Raw genomic sequence first — 23,345 nt, forward strand, 5'->3', positions numbered from 1 at the left:
GATCAACAAAATTGCACGACAAGAATTTCAAGAATATGAAGTTTTTCCTAAAGGTTCTGCAGACTCTCGAGGATAAATACAGATGTCTCTGTACTGATCTGCGAAACTCTACTAAACCTGCTCATGACTCATGAGACCTATGTAACCTAGGCTCTAATACCAACTTATCACAACCCTAAACCCGAACCCGATCATGATGGCGCCTCTCGTGAAGACAAGGCCAGCCAACACTTTCCCATTTCAGTTTTAAGCAATTAAATATTAAGAATTAAGTCTAAAACGTAATAAATAGTCCAAAAGTAAGCAATTAACAGAATAGTTTGCAGAACATAAACCCAACACAGCCCGATACCGGGGTGTCACTAGTCATGAGCATCTGTCAGTACACTACAAGTCTGAAATGTCTACCAAGCTATTACAGAATAACTGAAAAAGAGATAGAAATGAGATAAAGGGGGAGAAACACGGGACTACGGATGCCAAACAGCTACCTCGTGAACTCTGAAGTCTGTCGGGAGCTCTCAACTCACGCTAGCAGAATCAGCAACGCCTGAATCTGCACAAGGGGTGTAGGGAGTAAAGTGAGTACTCCAACTCAGTAAGTAATAATCATAAATAAAAACTGAAAGCAAGAAATCACGTAAGGCACATTACATGCTATAATGAAGCAGTAAAAACCAGTAAAATAGTGAATCGGTAAAGACATGTAAAAATCATTTCCGTTCAGTTTAAACTTCATTAAAGGCCTTTTTAACAATTAAGCAGGTAAATGACGGGCAGTAAGGAAGATAAACACATAAAGGTTCGCCCATCGGGCACAATGTCAACAAATTTGCCCCTCGGGCAATATCTCAGAACAATACCAGCTCCTCGGGCTATATCTCATATCACAATAGGTATCCGCTCTCACTGGGGGTGTGCAGACTCCTGGAGGGGCCCCTTACGACCCAAGCACAATATCAAGCCATCTCGTGGAATCATCACTAGGCTCTCGGCCTCATATCAACAAGCCACCTCGTGGCGTATATATCTTAGGCCCTCGGCCTCATAATCATAATCAGTGTTTCCTCACAACATAGGCCCTCGGCCTTACTAAGTCAAAATCCTCACAAGCCACTCGAGCAATAGTAAAACATGATTCTCAGCCCAAAATATCAATTAAAAGATCATTTAAGTGTTGAAACAGAGTAAACATGGCTGAGTTATGAAAATAGTGGAATATAGCATGACTGAGTTCAAGTATAAAGTCAAAACAGTGAGGAAATATCAATAAAAATCCCATAAGGGTTCAAATAGTTGGCACAAGGCCCAAATATGGCATTCAGCCCAAAACATGATGATAGCAAATAGATTTTAGTCAAATGCGTGGTAAAATAGTTATTCGGGACGGACTAAGTCACAATCCCCATCAGTGCACGACCCCACGCTCGTCATCAAGCGTGTGCGTCACCTTAATATAGAACAACAATATGCAATCCAGGGTTTCATATCCTCAGGACATCATTTACAATCATTACTCACCCCAATCCGGTCCAAACTCTAACCCGCGATGCCTTTGCCCCTCGAATCGGCCTCCACTCGTATCAAATCTATCCAAAATCATAACCACGACATTAAAATATGCTAAAGGAACGGAGCCCAAGCGAAAATAATCAATTTGCAATACAAATCCCGAAATTACCAAAACCCGACCCCTGGGCCCACATCTCGGATTCCGATAAAATTCACATCAATGGATTCCTTATCACTCCCCGAGTTCATACATACTAAAAGCATAAAAATTCAACCACAAACGATCCCTCAAATTCAAATTTCTAGGTCTCCAATTTCAAGCCCTAGTTCTTAAATTTTAGGCTTAAATTCTATGATTAATTAGGTAGATTTCACATTAGAATCGAGTTTTAAGTCCATGAATCTTACCTCCAAGTGATTCCCCTTGAAACCCTCTTCAATCCTCTTCAAAAAGCTCCAAAAATGCTCAACAATGGTGAAAATAAACCCAAAATCGCGGACAAGATGACTATTTAAACATTCTGCCCAGGCCTAAATTCCTTCTTCGCGAACGCGGTCAATGCCTCGCGTTCGCGAAACACAATCCAACTTTGACCAAAAAATTACTCTTCACAATCGCGATATTCCCATCGCGAATGCAATGCTTCCTCAGACTAACCCTTCGCGATCGCGTTACCTCTCTCGTGAACGCGATGAATAAAATACCCTGAAGCTTAGCTGCCCAATTCCTCTACGTGAACGCGGTCCCCTTCATGCGAATGGGATGACCAAACACTCAGCCCTTCGCGAACGCGGAGTTTTCCTCGCGAATGCGGAGTTTTCCTCGCGAATGCAAAAGCTTAAATCTCAGCCTTCACCAAATGACCCTTCGTGAACGCGAGGACCCACTCGCGAACGCGAACGTCTAAATCCTCTGCAACACATAACAGTTTTCTGCAATTCCAAACATCATGAAATGGTCCGATTGACTACCCGAAACTCACCCGAGGCCCTCGGGACCTTAACAAAATATACCAACATATCCCATAACCTCATTCAAACTTGTTCCAACCTTCTAAACGTTCAAAACCACATCAAAACATCAAATTCGCATTGGATTCAAGCCTAAGAATTCCAAAATCTTCTAAATTACGCTTTTGATAAAAAATCCAACCAAACCACGTCCGAATGACCTGAAATTTTGCATACACATCCCAAATGACACAACGGAACTACTGCAACTCTTGGAATTCCATTCTGACCCCTATATCAAAATCTTACCTATTAACCGGAAATCGCCAAAAATCCAATTTCGCCAATTCAAGCCTAAATCTACTCCGAACCTCCAAAACTCATTCTGATCATGATCCTAAGTCCCAAATCACCTCCCAAAGCTATCTGAACCATCGGAACTTAGATCTGATCCCTCTAACACATAAGTCAATATCTGGTTGACTTTTCCAACTTAAGCTTCCTCAAAAGAGACTAAGTGTCTCAAACCTTACCAAATCCTTTCTGAACCCGAGCCAACCAACCTGATCACATATAGAACCGATAGACAAAGTAATAAGAAACAAAAATGGAGGAAACGGAGCGGTAACTCATGAGATGACTGGCCGGATCGTCATATCAAGTATGGCACCTCTGCCTACCCAAGCCTCTTACAACCTTTGCCTATACCTGCTACACCTTGGACAGACATTAATATGGACTTCATAGAAGGTTTACCTAAATCTATAGGTAATACTGTCATTTGGGTAATTATTGATAAGCTCACTAAGTATGGACACTTTGTTGCTCTTGCTCACCCTTATACTGCCCAATCTCTTGCAATTGTGTTCATGGATTCCATCTTTAACTTCATGGGTTCCCAGCCTCTATCACAAGTGACAGAGATCCTATATTTATTAGTTCTTTTTGGAAAGAATTCTTATCCATCATTCAGCTATTCAAACAACTCCTTTTGAGCTCCTTTATGGTTATCCTCCTCCTATACACCTCCCTTATCTTCCTGTTGATTCCTCCATTGATGTTGTTGAGGAATTTTATTGGTCTGGGACTTCAAACTTCAGTTAGCTAAATTTCATTTGGGCAGAGCTCAGCAGAGAATGCAAGCACATGCTAATAGTTATAAGTCTGATTGTGTCTTTAAGGTTAGAGATTGGGTGTTTGTTAAACTTCAACCTTATCGACAATCCACACTCTCTCTTTCCCCTTATCACAAGTTAACTTCCAAATATTTCGGTTCGTATCCTATTGTTGAAAAGGTAGGAGTTGTTGCCTATAAACTTCTCTTCCCTCCTGAGGTTCAACTTCATCCTACATTTCATATCTTTCAACTCAAATTCTGTTACTCCTTACCTTTCACTATTGTGCACCCTCCTATTTTGGACTTGGCTAGTCCTTTATGTCCCAATCCTGAAGCAATCTTGGCAAGAAGACGCATCAAAAAGGGAAATAAGGCAGTGGCTCAATGCTTGATCAAATGGACAGATTTGGATGCAGCTCAAGCTATTTGGGAGCTAGCTTCAGACTTGCACACTAGGTTTTCACAGTTCACCCTTGAGGACAAGGGTGTTGTTCAGTGAGGGGGTATTGATATACATAATTTAGCTACTCAGGGACTTACTGTCATCTCAGATGCCAGCTAGATGCCATGTGGACGAGTAGTTAGCTTGGCATGTCATTGTTGTACTGAAAAATCAAAAAGAAGGAATGACGGGAAATTTAGTTAGAGGGAATTTCAGCTCATTTGTTCTTCTTTTGCATTTTATTTGGATTTCTTGTATTAGTCATATAAATAGGAGAAATATAAGAGGAAAAATACATTATTTAATACTAAGGAACTTCTGATTCTCTCAATCTCTATTCTCCTCATCCTCATCCTCCTCCTCCTCCTCCTCCTCCTTCTTCTTCTTCTTCTTCTCTTCATTTTGCTACTGTTTCATTGATCGATATCTACAATTTGGTATCACAGAGCCACCTAAATAAAAGTGTGGCGAGTTGAGAATTCTTTACCAAAAAATTATATTCATGCATATGGATAAAATAAATAATTTTTTGCCCACATATATTGAATCTTGAATACTTTTCGTGAACTTCTTGGCTTTGTCACGGTGCTTAAACATCCGATCCCCTCTCTCACCTTGTCTTCTCTAAAATTATTGAAGATAAAGAAAATTGTCCCTTTTAATTAAGATGTATTGAGTTACAAATTTAAAAAGAAATGTTATCATACTATATTTGCTTTGTTGAATAAAAACATTAACATTGGCAGAAAAAAAAAATGTTACGAGCACTCCGCTTCTACTTGATGAAGTAATTATTAATAAAACCTCAGTCCTCAGCCAAATCAAAAAGTGCATTTTACATATTGTTCCTATTAAGCGCCGCCAGAATAAGTCAACAAGAAGAATGAAGAAGTCAAATATAGAATTTTTTACGTAACTTCACTATTAAATAATGACATGAAAACACAAGGAATCTTGAGAAAGTTTCGTAGTAATTTGCTAGAAATGGCAAGGCACGATGGATATGAGCAAGTCGCATGCTTTTAAAAAAAATAAAATCACATAGTAACATAATGTTGTGTTCTGATATTTATCTCTAAAAACAAACCCATTACAAACTTTAGAATAAAATCTAAATGAATTTAGCGATATTTCTAAGATAACATCTTTTTATTGGTGTCATCTATTTTATTTCCTTAGCTACAAGAAATAGGAATTCAATAACTATGATATAGGAATAGTAATAAAGAAAATACAACTGCTAAATAATCTTGGAAGTTTGATAATTGGATAAAACAATCGATAGAAGATCATAACTAATTGGAGGTTTCTGGGGATCAAATCACATTTTGATTGCTTAATCTTTATACTTTATTTGCAAACTTATTTCAAAATTAAGTATACTTGTTGCAATTGATTAAAGAAAGTCGGTAATTCACGCTAATCGTAAACAAATAACTTAAGCAAGTATTTATGGAATAAAAACCATGTTATCTTGGCTATTTTAGCAAATAACTTCAACGTGAAACAACAAATTAAGAAAATAGATAAATAAAATTGCCTACCATACATTATAATTATTAAAGAACCAATAAAATATCCTAACTTACATTATTAAAGAAAATGTATAATTCAAAGCCCATCCACCAACTTGTGGTTAGCAACAACTCCATATTATAAATCATCAATCCATGAGCATCACCAAAACGACATCTTGGCCGTTCGATCAACCAGTTCATGGACCCAATGATCAAATTAATTCTCCTTAATTTTATTAAGTCAAATTTTGTGAAGCTTCTCTGCCTTAACCAATGGATTAGCCACGGCAATGGCCACCCTTCCCATTGACTTATAGTCAAAGGTACAACCATGTTGTTCAGGGTACCTATGTGAACCACAAAATGTGACCCCACACCTACACTTGAAACCCGTTAAACCAATCCGCTTCCGACACGTGACACAACGATTCGATTGCACTTGAGGGGTCTCTATTGGTGTATTCAATTGCACCTCATCAGGAGCTTCAGCTGCAGTATTCAACTGCAGCTTAGGGACCTCGGCTGCAATATTCAATTGCACCTTAGGGGACCCACATGAAGTATCCAACTGTACCTGAGAGACCCCGGTCTCAACCACATGACGTGGTTGTGAGACTTCAAGAATTGGCAATGACTCCACGCGTGGCAGGTACGAAAATATTGATTCAGATTGTTGTTGTTGTTGTTGTTGTTGTGGTTGGGGACGAGTCTTTTCCATTGCAAGTTGGGCTGCTCGCGATTGTTGTTCTTTCATGCAATGATCCTTATAGCATTTGGAACAGAGGTTTAGAGTTGTTGGGCTGCCAAAGAATCCACAATTGTTGGCACAAAGCCTATGCCCTCCTGCTTCTTGCATTCTCTGTTCTTCCGCCATCCTGTTTTTTCGACAAACTGCAATTCTCAAAAAAAAAAATAAACGAACGACAATGAATTATGAGCGATCGACTTATTCAAATCAATCGCTCAATTCCAAAACAAGATCTCTACGTAACAAAACAACAATATATTTGACGAAATGTGCTTATAAATAAATCAAGAAAATGAACACGACCAAATCAAAGATTTAAACCAAACGTTAAAGACGTCAAAATTGAAAATGTGCGTACGTGAACAAGCGAAGAGATCGGAACAGAAAGGAGATTGATGGTAGAAAGTAATGGAGGTTTAAATATTGGAAATTTAGAGGGCTTTTAGGTGTGGAGTGGTTGGTGGGGTTGGAAATTAAAAGATGAAAACAAAAGAAAGGTACGTGAAATATAAAAGGAAACTTTGGGTTACTTGGTATTGTCGTTTTAGAAAGATTCCTGTAGATGCCAAAATTGTAGTGAGAGAGACCATAAATGTTTAGTCGCATCGAATAATAATTATAAAGGGGAGTCTTGAAGTAATAGTACAATTGTCTTCGCGTGACTTGTAGGTCACCAATTTGATTCGTGGAATCAATCACTGATATTTCCATTAGGGTAGGCTGTCTACATTACACTCCATTAGGGTGCAGCCCTTAACCGGACCCTAGGTGAACGCAGAATACTTCGTTCACTGGCAGAGGTGGAGCCAGGATTTGAAAGTTATAGGTTCCGGGTTCTAATCTTTTTAAATTACTGGGTTCTAAATTAATAATTTGTACATATTCAATGAATTTCATAAAATAAATATAGAGTTTGGACCAAAACTACTGGATTCGGCCGAATCCGTAGCTGATGGGCTAGCTTCGACTCTGTTCACTGGGCTACATGTATATAAAAACCACATATATGCCATATTTATTGATTTAGCGTAAATGCACCGTGTGCAAATAAGTTTTATTGTTGTAAATGGTTGTAAAAAGAATTGCGTTGCTTTATGACAAACATTTGTGATGGGAATCATAAAAGTCGTTGATCAACGTTAAGGAGACCACCTTTTTTTATTTTTGCTTTTGCATTGCTTTAAGTCTACGTTTGTGTTTTCTTGATATGATTTGCTTAATTGTTTACGGTTCGTAACTATTAGTATATTACTTTGTCTTCTCATTTTCTCGTTCTGAAATGGCTGCAACAAATATTATGAAATAAAGTTTTTATTGGGTGATTAAGACCCTCAGAAATTGAAGTTTGATCATTCAATTTTTCCTATTAAAGTTAGGGAGTTGAGAACATTGAATATTATTCATTGATCATTACCATGCATGCAAGTTGCAATGAACCAAGAAAATCTATTGAATAGAATTATTAATTATGAAAAATCAAAAAGAAAAAAAAAAGTCCAAGCAAGGACACTATATTCAAATAAGTAAAGTATTCCATTCACGTTTATATATTCTTAATTAATGCTCTTGCATATGATTCTTTGACTCAAACAAACTAAAATTTGATATTTAATTAAAACTCTTTCTCGTTTCGTGAATGGATTATTTGAGAGTGAGGAGCTGGTGGCTGACGTTTAAGACTTGGAATTAATAAGATTCATACTTTATCTTTAATGAAACTCAAAGCAATCTCTCTCATATAATTATCTTATATAAAAAAGGATTTAAGTTATATAAATTGACGGTATAATAAATTTTTATAAATTACATGTAATTTAACATGTTATAGCAAGTTTTTTTATTCTTCATTTAAGCTAAGGTACCTAATCAATGTTATTAAATAGAATTACATACAATTTTCTTTTAAATAACTTGATTGTGTAATATTTTTATATCACTAGTACATAAAATTAACTTAAACTCAAAAAGATTCCTATACTTGCTGTTAGCTATAGAACTCTCTGATTTTACTCCATGTTAAACCAAATACAGCAAAGACAAATCTTGAAAGCTTTCCTTTTCCATTCAATCCAATTAGTTTTGTAGCAATCGCTACATTTGACGCACAAATTAAAAAGAATTGGAAAGGCAAAAACACATAGAATTAAGAAAAAGAAGGAAAGCCTCCATTATGTTGCTGCTAGCAAATACCATTATTGTTGGTTTTGAATTTTCAAATTATTCCCCCTAGAGGTCCAGACCCATTTTTATCCTTCGAGAAAATGATTCAATCTCTTCATAGAAAATGGGAGGTCTATAGTCAATTAACGAATAGAGTTCTATTTTTTTTATTTTTTTGCTTTTGTTGTTTTGTCAGCCATTTCCTATTTATATTATTTCAGAAACCTACAACAACAAAAATAGATTTTGAAGAGAAAATAGAAAGAAAAGAACTTGTTTTGCATCACTCAAAATTGACAATTAGTCTTAGAGCACTTTTCTTTTTTAAGATTAAGACGTCTGAATATGAATACACATCTGAATATCAAGATGTGCATTAAGATTAAGACATCTGAATCTAAATATATATCTGAATATTAAGATGTGTATTAATATCTGAATACTAAATGATTAAGAATGTTTGTTTTTTACATCTGAATGTATACAATCTATCTTTATTTGAAAATTAATGAACTTAAAATTTAAATAAAATACTAATTAATATAATATTCTATCAATAATATATATATTTTTTAAAGCATGGTCGTTAGTGGTGGTGATGCTAACGGTGGTGCTTGTGAATGCCGACTAAATGTCGTGGTGATTTTGGGTGATGATGGTGATTCTGAATAGTAGCTAGTGATAATTGGTAGTGATGTCGATAATGGTTGAAAATGGTGGTGGTAGGTGGTAATAATTAATAATAGTGGTTGGTGATGGTGGTTGTGGTTGTGGTTGCGATTGAAGAAAGTGGTAGTAGTTTATAATGGTGGACAGTACCGACTATGGTTGTTGATGATGATGATGGGGTGGTTAGTTGAGGTAGATGAGTATGTGGTTGTGATTGAGAATGATGGTGGTGGGGGTAGTGGAAATTCTGGGTGGTGGTTGTCGATAATGGTGGCGGCTATGATTAAGGAGGTGGTGGTGGTGGTGGTGGTGGTTGAGTATGGTGATGGTGGGTGGCATGATAATAGTTGATAATTGGCAATTAATAATGAATGTGGATGATAGCATATTAATGAAATTAAGTCTATGTTATAGATATTAATCATACAGACCTATTAAGACCCATTAAGTGGTTGTGAAGTAAAAATATTTAATGATTAAGATCTGAATAATTAAGATTCGGACTTTAAAAACAAACGCACTTATTATCTGAAATTTGAATGATTAAGATTCAGACCTCCATTAAGTGCAAACACATGGACCTTGGTGACATCACTATCCTAGCTAGCAAACTATCAACAGAGTCCAACTGAAACGAAGTTAAAAGAAATAGGACTAAGAAAGGTAAAAATCTTCCTTTTCGCTAATCACTTATCTAATGTCGATACAGGCCGAGATTCATGCGGTGAGATCCGATTGGGCACGGATATCACGGACCTTTGTTAATCATGCGCGGACGTTTGGTAATGCTTTCCGATGTCTTGAAACTCGAACCAGAGGGGGGTTGGTCTCGATGGCTCCGAGGGAAGGTGTTTTGTTCGGGCCTTGATATGAGAGGCTCCCAGATTTGATTTCGATTCCCTGTAGTTACGTCCTTGTTTCATTTGCCCCACCGGAAAATCGAGGTGCTCATTAGCCTCGGTTTTACCCGTATATAGATAGTCCTCTCGTTTCTCACAGAGTCGGTTTGCCGAAACAATAAGAAATGATATATGCTCTCTGGTTCCTTCATCCGTACGTTACAACCAAAACGACAAAGAATTCGAAACGTCCCATCAGTCGCGTCGTTCTAACTTCAGTCATGTGTCAACCATCGGCTGGATGCCTCCGAATGTGAAGTATCGTGTACTTCCCATATAAAATCTTCTATCCCCTGTTCTTTTTCCACTTTCCAATCAAGCTTCTACCTTCAAATTCTCTAGCTATCACCAACCTCCATCAAACTTTCATATCTTCATCCTTGATCTTCAAATTCTCATAGTTGTTCTTAGGTTCTTACCAAGATTTTCTTCAAATATTCATACTCTGTCCTTCACCCTTCAAACTCGTTCTTTCAAACCTTCATATTCTTTCTTTAAATTTTCAAACTTTTTCCGATAACAATGGCTAAAACGTCTAAATCAGTTACTCAACAGGTTGCCCCTTCATCTTCCCATCCGGGCGCCGATACTGAGGTGGTCACTCCTAAAATAGTTGTCCTCGAGATGGTTGTTCCCGAAGTGGCTGCCACCGAACCGGCCCCCGATCCCCCTTGAAAATGTTTATTCCCAGGGGCTGTTCAATTGTGGACGACTTCAAGGTCGAAAAACCCTCATCCAAACAGGACCGGAGTGAAGGAGCATCGAGGTATATATGTTCCATTACCGAAGACGTCCTTCCTGTGGTCCGAGAGGACTGTAAATAAGAAGGCAAGGACGTAGTAGTCCCCGGGCCTGAGGATGTTATTACTACCCACATTGAGGGGTATTTAAGTGTTTACACTTATCCCTTCACATTGGGTCTGGTAGACCCAATCGTTTTAGATTTTTGCAAGAGATACGAGGTGTGCCTGGGGCAAATCCACCCATCTCTTTGGAGGATCATAATCCTCCTCCGTTATTTTGTGAATAACAATAAGCCTTATCGATTTAGCCTCGACCACCTGCTCCATCTATACAGTCCCCGAATCTTCCGAGGGGGACTAATTAACTTACTCACTAAGCTAGCAAGGCCCCTTTTCGAGTATTGACGAAGATTAAGACCGAGGCTGGAAGGGACGCTTCGTTCTGGTGAAGACTGAAAACTTGATCCCTCCCGAGTTCATGCCATTCCCCGAGAAGAGGAATACATCTCCTAAGTGCAGCCTTGCTTTAAGCGTCTACTTTTCTTCATTTCCTTTCTCACAATTCGCATTTGTGGTGGTGCAGTTGTTGCTTGGGTTTCAAATGATGTCCCCCGGCTCAAGAAGTGGTTGAAGGCATATGTAAGTAGATGTCATACTTTGAGCAATCATAGGGCAAGCTTTTGAAGGGCCGATGGGAGGCTCATTCTCATGGTAAGGTTCTCCTTCATATAGTTATTACCGTATTCTTAACTCACATCATACTGACCTTACTTCTTTCTTTTGTTCATTTGTCTATGACCATCAAACTTAGGCCTTTGGAAGGGAACAGGGACTGGGACATGTCCTTGTTCGTTGATCCCTCTGTTACGGGGTAGCCCGGGGCTGCCGCAGGGGAAAAGAAGAAGAAGAAAAGAAAGGCTTTAGGCTCCCCGAGCTCTGAGGTGAAGCCAAAGAAAAGAATGGCTCGTAAGCCCAAGAAGAGCTCCAACTCTCGGGTGCCAGATTCTGATTCACTTCTTTGGCTCAGGGATGAGTTTGAAGAAGATGATAATTTTGTTGCCCACGGATCGACCCCTCCCGGGAAGCAGGCCACAACTAAAGGGGCGGGCCGTAAGATCGACCTCCCTTTAACTCAAGTGGTCGAGATAGAGACGGGGGCTGAGAACCTCCGAGATGCCGGTTCTGCACCAAAAGAAGCAACCGGTGTAATTGAAATCATAGGGACTCCCTCTTACACCAAGTCCATGCTCGAGGAGGCCCAGGCAGGAAAAGAGAAATCAAGTGAAGGAGTACCCGGTGCGGAAGACCCCCTTCATTCCTTCTTCGATAGTATGGATTCGTCTACTTTGGAAGATATTCCTGGGTTGGGCGACCTGGAAGTCCCGCAGAAGGATGTATCTTCGGAAGCCGATGGGCCTAGTTCGAGCCTAAAGTTGGTTAATCAGCTTCTCGCTCCAAGTGTGGACACTAGTCGTAAGAGAGCGATTATTGTTACTGACCTAGAGGATGCCTAGGTTCTATCTTCTCCCGTGGGCATAGCCAGCTACCTCCGATATCTGGTGACTGAGGAAGACTAGGAAAAAGTGAACGAGGTGGACGTTTCGTGTCTTTTCAATGAGGCGTAGCATGCGCGGAACAGGGTAAGGCATCATTATGTCTTTTTAAATTTTACTTAGGTTTTGATGTCTCTCACAAATTTTATTGTTTTGCAGGCCTCGGTACTTCATCATGAGAGATTCCTCTGGTACTATGTCGAGGACAATCAGCTCAAGCTCGAGTTCAAGGAGCAGGATCAAAAAAGGGATATGTACAAGCTCCTCAATGAGCAACAATACGGGGCCATCAAGGACCTTCAGGCCAAGCTGAATAGGGCTCAGAAGGAAGGTTCGACCCCGAGGAGGGAACATGCTGACCTGGTCGGAAAGGTAAAGGTATTTGAAGTTAGAAACAAGGAACTAGTCATGGAAACTAACGATAAAACCTTGCAAGTCCAGCAGAATATCGACCTGATCGACTAACTCCGAGTTGAAATAAATGAGGTTCAAGACATGGCTAATGGGTGGAAAAGCAAAATGGACCAGCTGGCTTTGGAATAGGAAACCACCCAAGCAAAGCTGGCAGTGGTAGAGGTTTAACTTTAGGTGGAGAATGAGAAAACTGACCAGCGGTCTCAGCTAAATGACGATCTTTGAGCATAACTGAGCTCGGCTCTAGTAGAGCGAGGCGACCTCGATAGAGAATATGAAGCAATAAAGTCCATGTTGGACACAACCTCTGCTGATGCCAAAGATATGGTGGACCAGTACAAGGCCGATGTCGAAGTAGTCGAGGCTCGCTTGAAGATCAATGCTGAATATATGAGGCGGCTATCTCGAAGGGATAATCTCGAAGAGATCCATGCCCGAGGCTTTGACTTGTCGGCCAAAATCGAGGAAGAAAAAAGGCTTGAGGTTGAGGCAAAGAAACTTTCCAAGCCCGAAGATGGAGAAGGCTCCGAGGGTTTCGAGGGATCCGAAGGCGACGATTCAGGCCCCGGTGAGATCGGGCATAAATGCCTTAGAATTTTTTTAGTTTTTGTCTTGTGTATATGTTTTGTTTATTTTGAGGCCGTTTTTGTTAGGCCTTTTAAATACATTGCGAAATATATAAAATTTCCCTTTCTGGAAATTTTGAGTCTATATGTTTTTAGCATTTTTTCATTATTTATATTCTTGTAAATATTTCTAATACCTTAGCATAGAATCAAATATAGTAATAAGCCGTTCGTTTTTTGGAGGTCCAAACAGAACCTGACTTCGATGCAACTTTATTTGCTCGAGGCTTTGAAAGCTCGGAGTGACCGAAAGTTTTCCCAAGATGCTTAAGTGATTTTAGACGATGCTTTTGCTGAGGGTAACCTTTTAGTAGGTTTTGAATTTTTATGAAGGCCTTATGTTTTGATTACGAGCTTCGGACGTCTCCGAGCCATTTTTTAGGGTGATCGTAGCCTTTTGTGTTTAGGCACTACCTAATAGGTTTTGTGCCTCCGGGATTTGGTAGCTTGAGTTTCCTGAACTTATTTCAGATGAAAATCCCTGAGTAGGGGTAGCTCTTGGGATCGATAGTCCTCGAGTAGGGGTAGCCCTTAGGATCGATAGTCCCGGAATAGGGGTAGCCCTTAGGCTCTATGTTTTATTAGGCAAAAATACGTAATAGCAAGGTGGAAATTTTCTTTCATTTCTGTGTGTAAAGTGTAAAAGTATGTATTATGGCTAAGGTGGCCTACGTGAGCATGATTCACCTGACCGTTTGGCCGTTACAATAAATCCTAAGCACCGAGCCTAAACTATTCGAGGTTAATTTAGAGATGTCTCGGATACTGTTGATGTGACCATTGACTCTGATTTAACACTAGTCTCCAAATCTAAGTTAGCACGATTTTTTGTTGCCTCGTTTAAAACCTTGGCAGAAAACCCATTTGGGACAAAACTGATTCAAGGGAAAAAGAGTGTAACGCGTGCTTTCGGACCAAATAGTCACATTCTCCTTTGGTTGTTACCTGCAAGTGTTAGACCGATGCATAATATTATAAAAAGTAAATGAGATTGTACCTTAGCAGTAGTACCACTTTAAGTGCATCACGTTCTAATTGTTCGGTAGTTGTGCATCATTTCCTGCTTCGAGTTTGTACGAGCCTTTGCTGGTAATTCCAATAACTCGATATGGTCCTTCCCAATTCGGTCCCATATTTCCCTCGTTCGGGTTTTAGGTATGCATTATTACTTTTCTTAACGCCAAGTTCCCGATCTTGAAATGTCGAAGGTTGGCTCTATGGTTGTAATATCTTTCTATCTGTTGTTTTTGGGCGGCCTCTTGTCTTTTATCAAATAGTTCCAGGCTCGTACTCATGGCCTCACCATTCGCTTCTTCAGTCGTATATCGGAACCTGAGGCTTGGTTCTCCCATTTCGACTGGTATTAATGCTTCGGCACCGTAGACCAATGAAAACGATGTGGCCCCGGTAATAGACTTCGAAGTTGTACGGTATGCCTACAAGGCTTTGTGCAAAATTTCCTTCCATTTCCCTTTTAGCATCGATCAACCTCTTTTTCAAGTTTTGGAGTATGATCTTGTTTGTAGATTCTGCTTGTACGTTCCCACTAGGTTGATAGGGTGTCGATAGTATCTTTTTAATCTTGTGGTCTTCAAAAAACTTTTTCACCTTGCTGTGAACGAATTGCTTCCCATTATCACACACGATCTCGGCTGGTATTCCGAATCGGCATAGTATGTGGTCCCAAATGAGGTCAATGACTTCTTTTTCCTGGATTTTCTCGAACGCTTAACCTTCGACCCATTTAGAAAAATAATCAGTCATAAACACTATAAATTGAGCCTTACCAGTGCCCATGGTAGTGGACCGGCGATGTCCATCCCTCATTTATGAACGGTCATGGGGACAAGATCGAATGTAGAAAATCTCCAAGTTGATGGATCATCGGTGGATGTCTTTGACAATCGTCACATCTTCGTATGAAATCCTTCTCATCTTTCTCCGTGTCGATCCAGTAATAGTCGGCCCTGATTATCTTCTGAACTAAAGATTTCGCCCCCGAATGGTTTCCGCAAGTGCCTTCGTGAACTTCTCTCAAGACATATTCGGTATCTCCTAACCCCAAGCATATGGCGAGCGGGACATCGGATGTTCTTCCGAACAGAGTCCCTTTGGACAGGCTGAACCTGACCGCCTTCGTGCGCAGAGCTCTCGATTCTTTAGGATTCGAGGGCAATTTCCCTGTCTTTAAATAGTCTATGTATTTGTTACTCCAATCCCAAGTTAAACTTGTTGAGTTTATTTCGGCATGGCCTTCTTCTACTATCGATTTCATAAGTTGTACAACAGTTCCTGAGCCGAATTCATCATTATCAATCGATAACCACAAAGTTACCCAGAGCATCGACCTCGCTGTTTTGATCTCGTGGCACGTGTTGTAGGGTCCATTACTTGAATTGATGCAGCATTACCTATAATTTGTCTAAATACCTTCCCATTCGTTCCTCTTTTACTTCGAATATCCCATTGACTTGATTTCCCACAAGGAAGGAATCGCACTTAGCTTCGACCACCTCGGCCCCAAGGCTTTTAGCCAATTCAAGACCTGTAATCATGAACTCATAATCAGCCTCATTGTTAGTCAATTTCACAGTTCTAATAGACTGCCTAACTACGTTACCCATAGGAGGCTTTAACACAATGCCGAGTATAGAACCCTTTATGTTCGAAGCACCGTCCGTAAAGAGGGTCCAGATTCCCAAGGATGTCCCTAAGGTTAACAACAATTCCTTTTCAACTTCGGGTATTAAGGTCGGCATAAAATCGACCACGAAATTTGCCAAAAATTGTAATTTGATGGTGGTTTATGGTCAGTATTCGATATCGTACTTGCTAATTTCTACGGCCCATTTGGCCAACTGGCCCGAGAGCTCAAGTTTTTGCATAATTTTCCTTAGTGGATAAGAGGTTACGACATATATGGGGTGGCATTAAAAGTATGGTTTTAACTTTTGGAGGCGCTTAGCAAAGCGAGCGCCAATTTTTCCAGGTAAGGATACCTTGTTTCGGCCTCACCTAAAGTTCTATTAACATAGTAAATAGGAAATTGTGTACCTTCCTCTTCTCAGACTAAGACTACACTTACCGCCAACTCAAATACCACCAAGTAAAGGTACAACTGCTCATACGCCTTCGAAGTAAGGAGCAGTTGGTCTCGAAATGTACCATTTGAGTTCTTCCAAATCTTGTTGACACTCCGGAGTCCAATAAAAGTTATTCTTCTTCTTTAATAGCGAGAAGAATCCATGGCTTTTGTCTGAAGACCTCGATATAAATAGTTCGAGGGCGGCGATGCGCCCGTTTAGTCTCTGAACAGCCTTGACTTTGTCTATCACGGTGATGTCTTTTATAGCTTTGATTTTATCAGAATTGATCTCAATCCCTCGGTTGACACCATGAACCCAAGGAATTTTTCAGATCCGGCCCGAATACACAGTTCTCGGGGTTCAGCTTCATATTGTATCTCTTTAATATGTCGAAGGTTCCCTACAAATGTTTCAAATGGGCCTCTACTCGCAAGGACTTAACTAACATGTCGTTAGTATAAACATCCATTGATTCTCCTATCTATTTTTTGAACACCCGGTTTACTAGGCATTGATAAGTGGCACCTGCGTTCTTTAGTCCGAATGGCATTACATTATTACAATAGGTGCCGAATTTAGTGATAAAGGAAGTTTTTTCTTGATCGCTCGAGTCCATCCGGATTTGGTTATACCTATAATAGGCGTCGAGAAAGCTGATTATCTCTTGCTCAGGCATCGCATCGATCATGCAGTCGTTGTTAGGCAAAGGAAAAGAGTCTGTAGGGCATGTCTTGTTCAAGTCTTTGTAATATATGCACATTCTTAATTTATTTCCCTTTTTAGGCACTACCACTATGTTAGCAAATTAGTCAGGGTATTTAACTTCTTGAATGGAACCTATTTTAAGGAGTTTAGATACCTCCTCTTTGATGAAGGCATGTTGGACTTCGGACTAAGGCCTCCTCTTTTGTTTAACCGGGTGAAACATTTGGGTGCAAACTCATCTTGTGAGTAGTTATCTCCGACGGGATCCCTGTCATATCAATATGGGACCATGTAAAACAAGATATGTTAGTTTTAAGGAAACTAATAAGTTCTTTCCTAAGCTCGAGGGTCAACCCCGTGTCTAGGTATACCTTTCGATCTGGAAAGTGTTCGGTCAATATAAACTGCTCCAGTTCTTCGATCATAGATATTGTGGCGTCGGTATCATCAGGAGCTATGAACGATCTAGGAACTCCGTAATCATCTTCCTCGTCGTCTTCTCATCCTCCGGTCCGACCGGGACCAGCATCAGTGATTGCTATTTAATTTCAGCCTTTCTAGTCAGCTCCCCGCTTTTTGATAATGAAACGGCAGGTACTGAGAGTATGTCATCTATTGCGAACATTTCCTTTGCGATCAGTTGCTCTCCATACACTGTCTTGATCTCTCCCGGTGTAGGGAACTTTAATGCCTGGTGCAAGGTCGAAGGTACCGCCCACATGTGTAAACCCATGGTTTTCTTAATAGAGCATTATATCTCATATCCCATTCAAACACATAGAATTTTATTTCATGAATGTTCCCGGCAGTGTTAACTGGTAGGGTTATCTCTCCTTTAGTGGTTTCACATGCCATGGTTAAACCCGTTCAACACCCGGACTACTGGCACTATTTGATCTTGTAACCCCAACTGCTCTATGACCCTCAATCTAATGATGTTGGCCGAGATACCAAGATCAATCAACACACGTTTAACTCGAGATTTATTTATGAGTACAAATATTACCAGTGCATCATTATGCAGTTGTACGATGCCTTCAGCGTCCTCATCGTTGAACGAAATGGTTCCCTCCAAGACGTAATCTCGAGTTTGTTTTTCCCTTGCAATGGATACTTTGGTGCGCTTCAACATCGGCCCATGGGGGATGTCGACTCCTTCAATGATCATGTTGATGATGTGCTGAGGTTCCACTTGTTTGGTTTGTTTGTTGGAGTCCCTATTCCTGAAGTGATTTTTGGCTCGATCACGAAGAAATTCCCAGAGATGCCCATTATTGAATAACATGGCCAATTCTTCTCTTAACTGTCAATAATCTTCGTTTCTATGGCCATAAGTGTCATGATACTTACACATAAAGTTAGGGTCTCTTTGGGTAGGGTCAGAGTGCAATGGTCGAGGCCACTTGGTATTTTTTATAAGCTCGATAGCAGATACGATGCTGGCAGCATCGACATTAAAGTTATATTCTGATAACCTTGGTGCCTCCCTGGCCCCGAGTGGCCTGTTGAAACCGTTTTTGCTCATGAGTTCCCAGCTACTATAGCCTCGATCACTCCTCTTTTCATTTCTCATAAGAGTACGTCCAGATCTGTTACCCACTCGATCTTCACTATGTGGTTGATACTGGTCTCTATTCGGTCTTGGTTCATGATTGACGACTCCCTTAGACCTGTCATTAGTTCTTATGGGATAAACGGACTTGGAGGGCCCCCTGAGCTGATTGTCCTCGACTCTAATTTTTGAATGGTACATGTTATGGATGTCGGCCCAAGTTACTGTTGGGTACTCTATCAAATTCTGTTTCAACTATTGCGAAGCCAAGGAGCTTCGGGGGTTGAGTCCTTGAGTGAATGCCCGAACAGCCCAATCATCCACAACCAGAGGCAGGTCTATCTGTTCCATTTGAAACCTCGATACGAATTCCTTGAGCATTTCGTTATCTCTTTGTTTTACCTTGAAAAGGTCTGATTTTCTAGTCTCGACCTTGATGGTCCCAACATGCCCTTTCACAAAAGCATCTACAAGCATAGTAAATGAATCAATAGAATTTGAGGGTAAGTTATGATACCATATCATTGCTACCTTAGACAGGGTTTCTCCGAACATTTTTAGCAAAAGCGACTCGATCTCGTCATCTTCTAAGTTGTTTCCCTTGATGGCACACGTGAACGTGGTCACGTCCTCATCTGGATCAGTGGTTTCGTTATACTTCAGAATATCGGGCATACAGAATGTCTTCGAGATTGGCTTTGGTTCCGCACTCGAAGGAAAAGGCTTTTGGACAAATTTCTTGAAGTCCAGGCCTTTCAATATCGAGGGTGCTCTTGAGATTTGATCAACTCTGGAGTTATACGTCTCCACTTTTTTATCGTTGGCCTCAATTTCTTCTCCCCCAATTCCACCCACTTTGTCAGCTCCTCAAGTATTATTATTTCGGGGTTGGTCTCGGGCTCACCCGACCTTTCTATGATTTGCACATTTCTTCGGGTGTTTTCCTGAGATGATTCGGATCAACTCTACTGGGGGTGCGGCTTTGATTCTATAGCTGGGCTATCGCCGTCTGTTGGGCCTGTAACATTTCGAAGATCACCCATAGATTGATCTTGTCGCCTTCACTTTTGGGCGTACCTCGAGTTGTTGGTCGAGATCCTCCACGAACGTTGTTCTCAGGGTCGGTCGGTAGGTTGGCGTCAATGGCCACATGTGAGTTGGCATCGATTGGGTCTGCAACTGGGAGTCCATTAGGATCAGCATGGGAACAACTTTACTAGGTATTATAATGTTGTTTTCGCCATGACGGCCAGACTCAACATCAATGTTCACGTGAGTAGACTAAAAGTTTAACATTATTAGGTAGATCTAAAATTAAAATCTCAAAGAACAAGCATAAAACATAGTGTGTTATAGAAATTTGTATCAAATTACAACTATTATCCTTAGCCCCACAGTGGGCGCCAAACTGTTTACCCTTAAAAATAGATAACAATTGAATTTATATGTGGTTTTAAGGATACGTGGACTAATTCAATACAAGTGATCAATAACGTTAGATACGTAAATTAAAGATAAAATAAACTGCCAAGCCAGTTGTAGTATTGAGTCCGGGCTCGGTTTTGAGCTTAACAATTAGTCTGCCTTCGATTTGGAGCCAAAATATATATATATATATATATATATATGTAAAGCTATGAACAAGAATGAGAACCTTTGAATAGCGTAGGAACTGAGAGAATAAATGTATATTACCTTGATATGCATGTTACAGTGTGTTTATTGAATAATAAGCTTTCTATTTATATAGTAGTGGAGTTTAACCCTAAGTATAATTCTAAGAAAGGTAAAAATCTTCCTTTTCGCTAATCATTGATCTGCTATCGATACGGGCCGAGATCCACATCGTGATATCCGGTTGGGCACGGATATCACGACCCTTTTGTTAATCATGCGCGAACGTTTGATAATACTTTCTGAGGTCTTGGAACTCGAACCATATCTGGGGTGTGTGGTATCGATGGTTCTGAAGGCAGGTATTTTATTTAGGCCTTGATTTGAGAGGCTCCCAGCTTTGATTTCGATTCCTTGTAGTCATCTTTGCTTTGTTTTCCCCGCCGGGAAATCGAGGTGCTCATTAGCCTCAGTTTTACCCGTATACAATGGTTATGGTGCTTAACACATCGGGTTTCTTGAGTGATAAGTACATAACGAGTTTAATTTATATGCACTAATAATAAAAATAATATTTATTCAATTAGGTCACTTATAAGATAATTATAGATAAATCTATATGATAACCATTAGTTGGTAACATTATAAAGTTGATAACTAACTTGCTAGTAATACTCACTGATGTGTATATAACTTAAAAATGTAACCAAAAGGCTATATAGCAAGAGGGAATCATACATGTCTAACAATGTGGTTAAATTCACCACAAACACTAACCAAAGCAAAAGATGCACAGATCAAACTAAAATGTTTGCAGTTGAAAGGTGCACTGCTAGACAAGAACCAAGTTGCAAATATTCCAAGAAAAATTAACTGAAGATGAAAATCTAACACATGATTTTCAAGTTATAAGAAAGAAGGGCTTAACTCACAGGCCAGTGGACTTATTACAAGAAGAGCCAAAGAACTTCCAATTGCTTCCACTCCAGCAACTAATCCTTGAGTTTTTGCCTACCATAAAGAATAACATAATTGACGGACGTTTGTAACACAGAAATAATTCAAAGGATCAGCTAGTAAAAAATAATCGACGTACTCTTGTACTTCCCTCTGGTAAGAGTGTAGCGTTTAAAGGAAAAGGGATTTCTGTGGGGTCCATCCCATGAATGTAAAAGGAAGACAAACTTCCTTTGACATAAAGTACCATGCTGCCAAATCTACAGGAAAAGTGACTTGGGTTGGCAGATTTTTTATTGCTTTCACAAGGTGAAATGATGATGCCATCCATGATGCAAGAAAGGAGTATTGGACGTCTATAAATAGATAGCTCCTGATTAGTTGAAGACATACCAACAAAGAGAGAAGAAAGAGTGAGGCATCACAGACAGGGTGTAAGAAAATAGTCTGTAAGAAAAATAGAGAGTGAGCGATATTGTAGTGAGGTAGGAATATCAAAAGAGGGTTATTTCTTTTGAATGTTGTAGTGATCTTTGGAGTATTTTACTCGAACCTACAAAGTCTCAGATTCCTTGTTATAGTGATATCAGTTTCTCCTCTTAGGTCCGTGGTTTTTCCCTTATTCAAAGTTTTTCCACGTAAAAATCTTGGTGTCGTTGTCACTCTTTTATTCTTTTTAATTACCGTATCTTGGTGCTACATTATTATTTTTCTTTTATTACCGTGAATATTATTTCTGTGGGGATTTATTCCTAACAACTGATATTAGAGCATATGTTCTGCTCGTTCCCAGAAGTACTATTCACTGTCAGTAGTACTATACTCGGTGAAAAAAAATGTCTAAAGTAAAGTACGAGATAGCAAAATTCAACAAAGATAGCGGTTCCTCAATATGGCAAAGAAGGACAAGGGATTTTCTCATCCAACAAGGATTATACAATGTAATAGATGCTGGTGCCAAAAAGCCTGATACCGTGAAAGTTGAGAAGTGGGCTGACTTTGATGAAAGGGCTGCTAGTGCAATCAGGTTGCACTTATCAGATGATGTGGTAAATAACATCATTGATGAAGACACCGCATGTGGCATTTGGACAAGGTTGGAAAGTCTATACATGTCCAAAATGCTGACAAATAAATTATACCTGAAAAAGCAGCTATACGCCCTACAAATGGGTGAAGGTACACATTTTTTGTCATATTTAAATGTGTTTAATGGACTAATCACATAGCTCGCCAAGCTCGGAGTGAAAATCGAGGAAAAAGATAAAACCATCTTGCTATTGAACTCGTTGCCATCTTCGTACGATAATTTGGAAACAATCATCATGCATGATAAGACTACCAATGAGTTGTAAGATGTCACATCGGCTCTTCTACTCAACGAGAAGATGAGAAAGAAGCCTAAAAATCAAGGACATGCTCTCATCACAGAAGGTAGAGGCAGCAGTTATCAAAGGAGTTCGAGCAACTATCGTAGACCCGGAGCTCGTGGGAAATCAAAGAACCGATCCAAATCAAGAACCAAAAATTGCTACAATTGTGATCAACTAGGTCACTTCAAAAGAGATTGCCCAAATCCAAGGAAGGGCAAAGGTGAAAGCAGTGGCCAGAAAAATGACGACAACACAGCCGCCATGGTGCAAAACAATGATAATCTTGTACTCTTTATAAAAGAGGAAGAGGAATGCATGCACTTGTCAAGTCCAGAGTCAGAATTGGTGGTTGATACAACATCATTTTACCATGCCACACCGGTAAGAGATCTTTTTTGTAGATATGTAGCAGGCGATTTGGCACTGTGAGAATGGGTAACATGAGTTACTCAAATATTGCGGGAATCGGTGACATTTGTATCAAGACAAATGTAGGATGCACATTGGTTCTAAAGGACGTGCGACATGTACCTGATTTGCAGATGAACTTGATTTTGGGAATTGCTTTAGACCGAGATGGATATGAGAACTATTTTTCAAATCAAAAGTGGAGACTCATCAAAGGATTATTGGTAATTGTAAAGGGAGTTGCTCATGGTACATTGTACAGGACAAATTGAGAAATATGCCAAGGTGAATTGAACGCG

General features: G+C 39.8%; 2 protein-coding genes across 2 annotated transcripts; one reads left to right on the top strand and one right to left on the bottom strand.

Moving 5' to 3' along the window:
- The first annotated feature begins 3,197 nt into the window (after window positions 1-3,197).
- Window positions 3,198-4,079, top strand: LOC142165768 (uncharacterized). Its single transcript, XM_075224139.1, has 2 exons — window positions 3,198-3,377; window positions 3,564-4,079. Exons 1-2 carry the CDS (start codon window positions 3,198-3,200, stop codon window positions 4,077-4,079), a joined length of 696 nt encoding a protein of 231 aa, XP_075080240.1.
- Window positions 4,080-5,549: 1,470 nt separating this feature from the next.
- Window positions 5,550-6,766, bottom strand: LOC107822692 (zinc finger A20 and AN1 domain-containing stress-associated protein 4-like). The gene is made up of 2 exons (XM_016649251.2): window positions 6,646-6,766; window positions 5,550-6,430 (listed from the first exon to the last, which is right to left on the bottom strand). Exon 2 carries the CDS (start codon window positions 6,411-6,413, stop codon window positions 5,781-5,783), a length of 633 nt encoding a protein of 210 aa, XP_016504737.1. The 5' UTR covers window positions 6,414-6,430; window positions 6,646-6,766; the 3' UTR covers window positions 5,550-5,780.
- Between the last annotated feature and the right edge of the window lie 16,579 nt (window positions 6,767-23,345).

The sequence above is a fragment of the Nicotiana tabacum genome, chromosome 11, assembly GCF_000715075.1.
Source record: "Nicotiana tabacum cultivar K326 chromosome 11, ASM71507v2, whole genome shotgun sequence".
NCBI lineage: Eukaryota > Viridiplantae > Streptophyta > Magnoliopsida > Solanales > Solanaceae > Nicotiana > Nicotiana tabacum.

Bases quoted from the DNA above. Each gene is read 5' to 3' on its own strand.
- LOC142165768 (XM_075224139.1), top strand. From the start codon at position 3,198: ATGGACTTCATAGAAGGTTTACCTAAATCTATAGGTAATACTGTCATT. The intron at 3,378-3,563 runs GTGACAGAGATC...TTCAAACTTCAG, and splicing joins GTTCCCAGCCTCTATCACAA to TTAGCTAAATTTCATTTGGG.
- LOC107822692 (XM_016649251.2), bottom strand. From the start codon at position 6,413: ATGGCGGAAGAACAGAGAATGCAAGAAGCAGGAGGGCATAGGCTTTGT.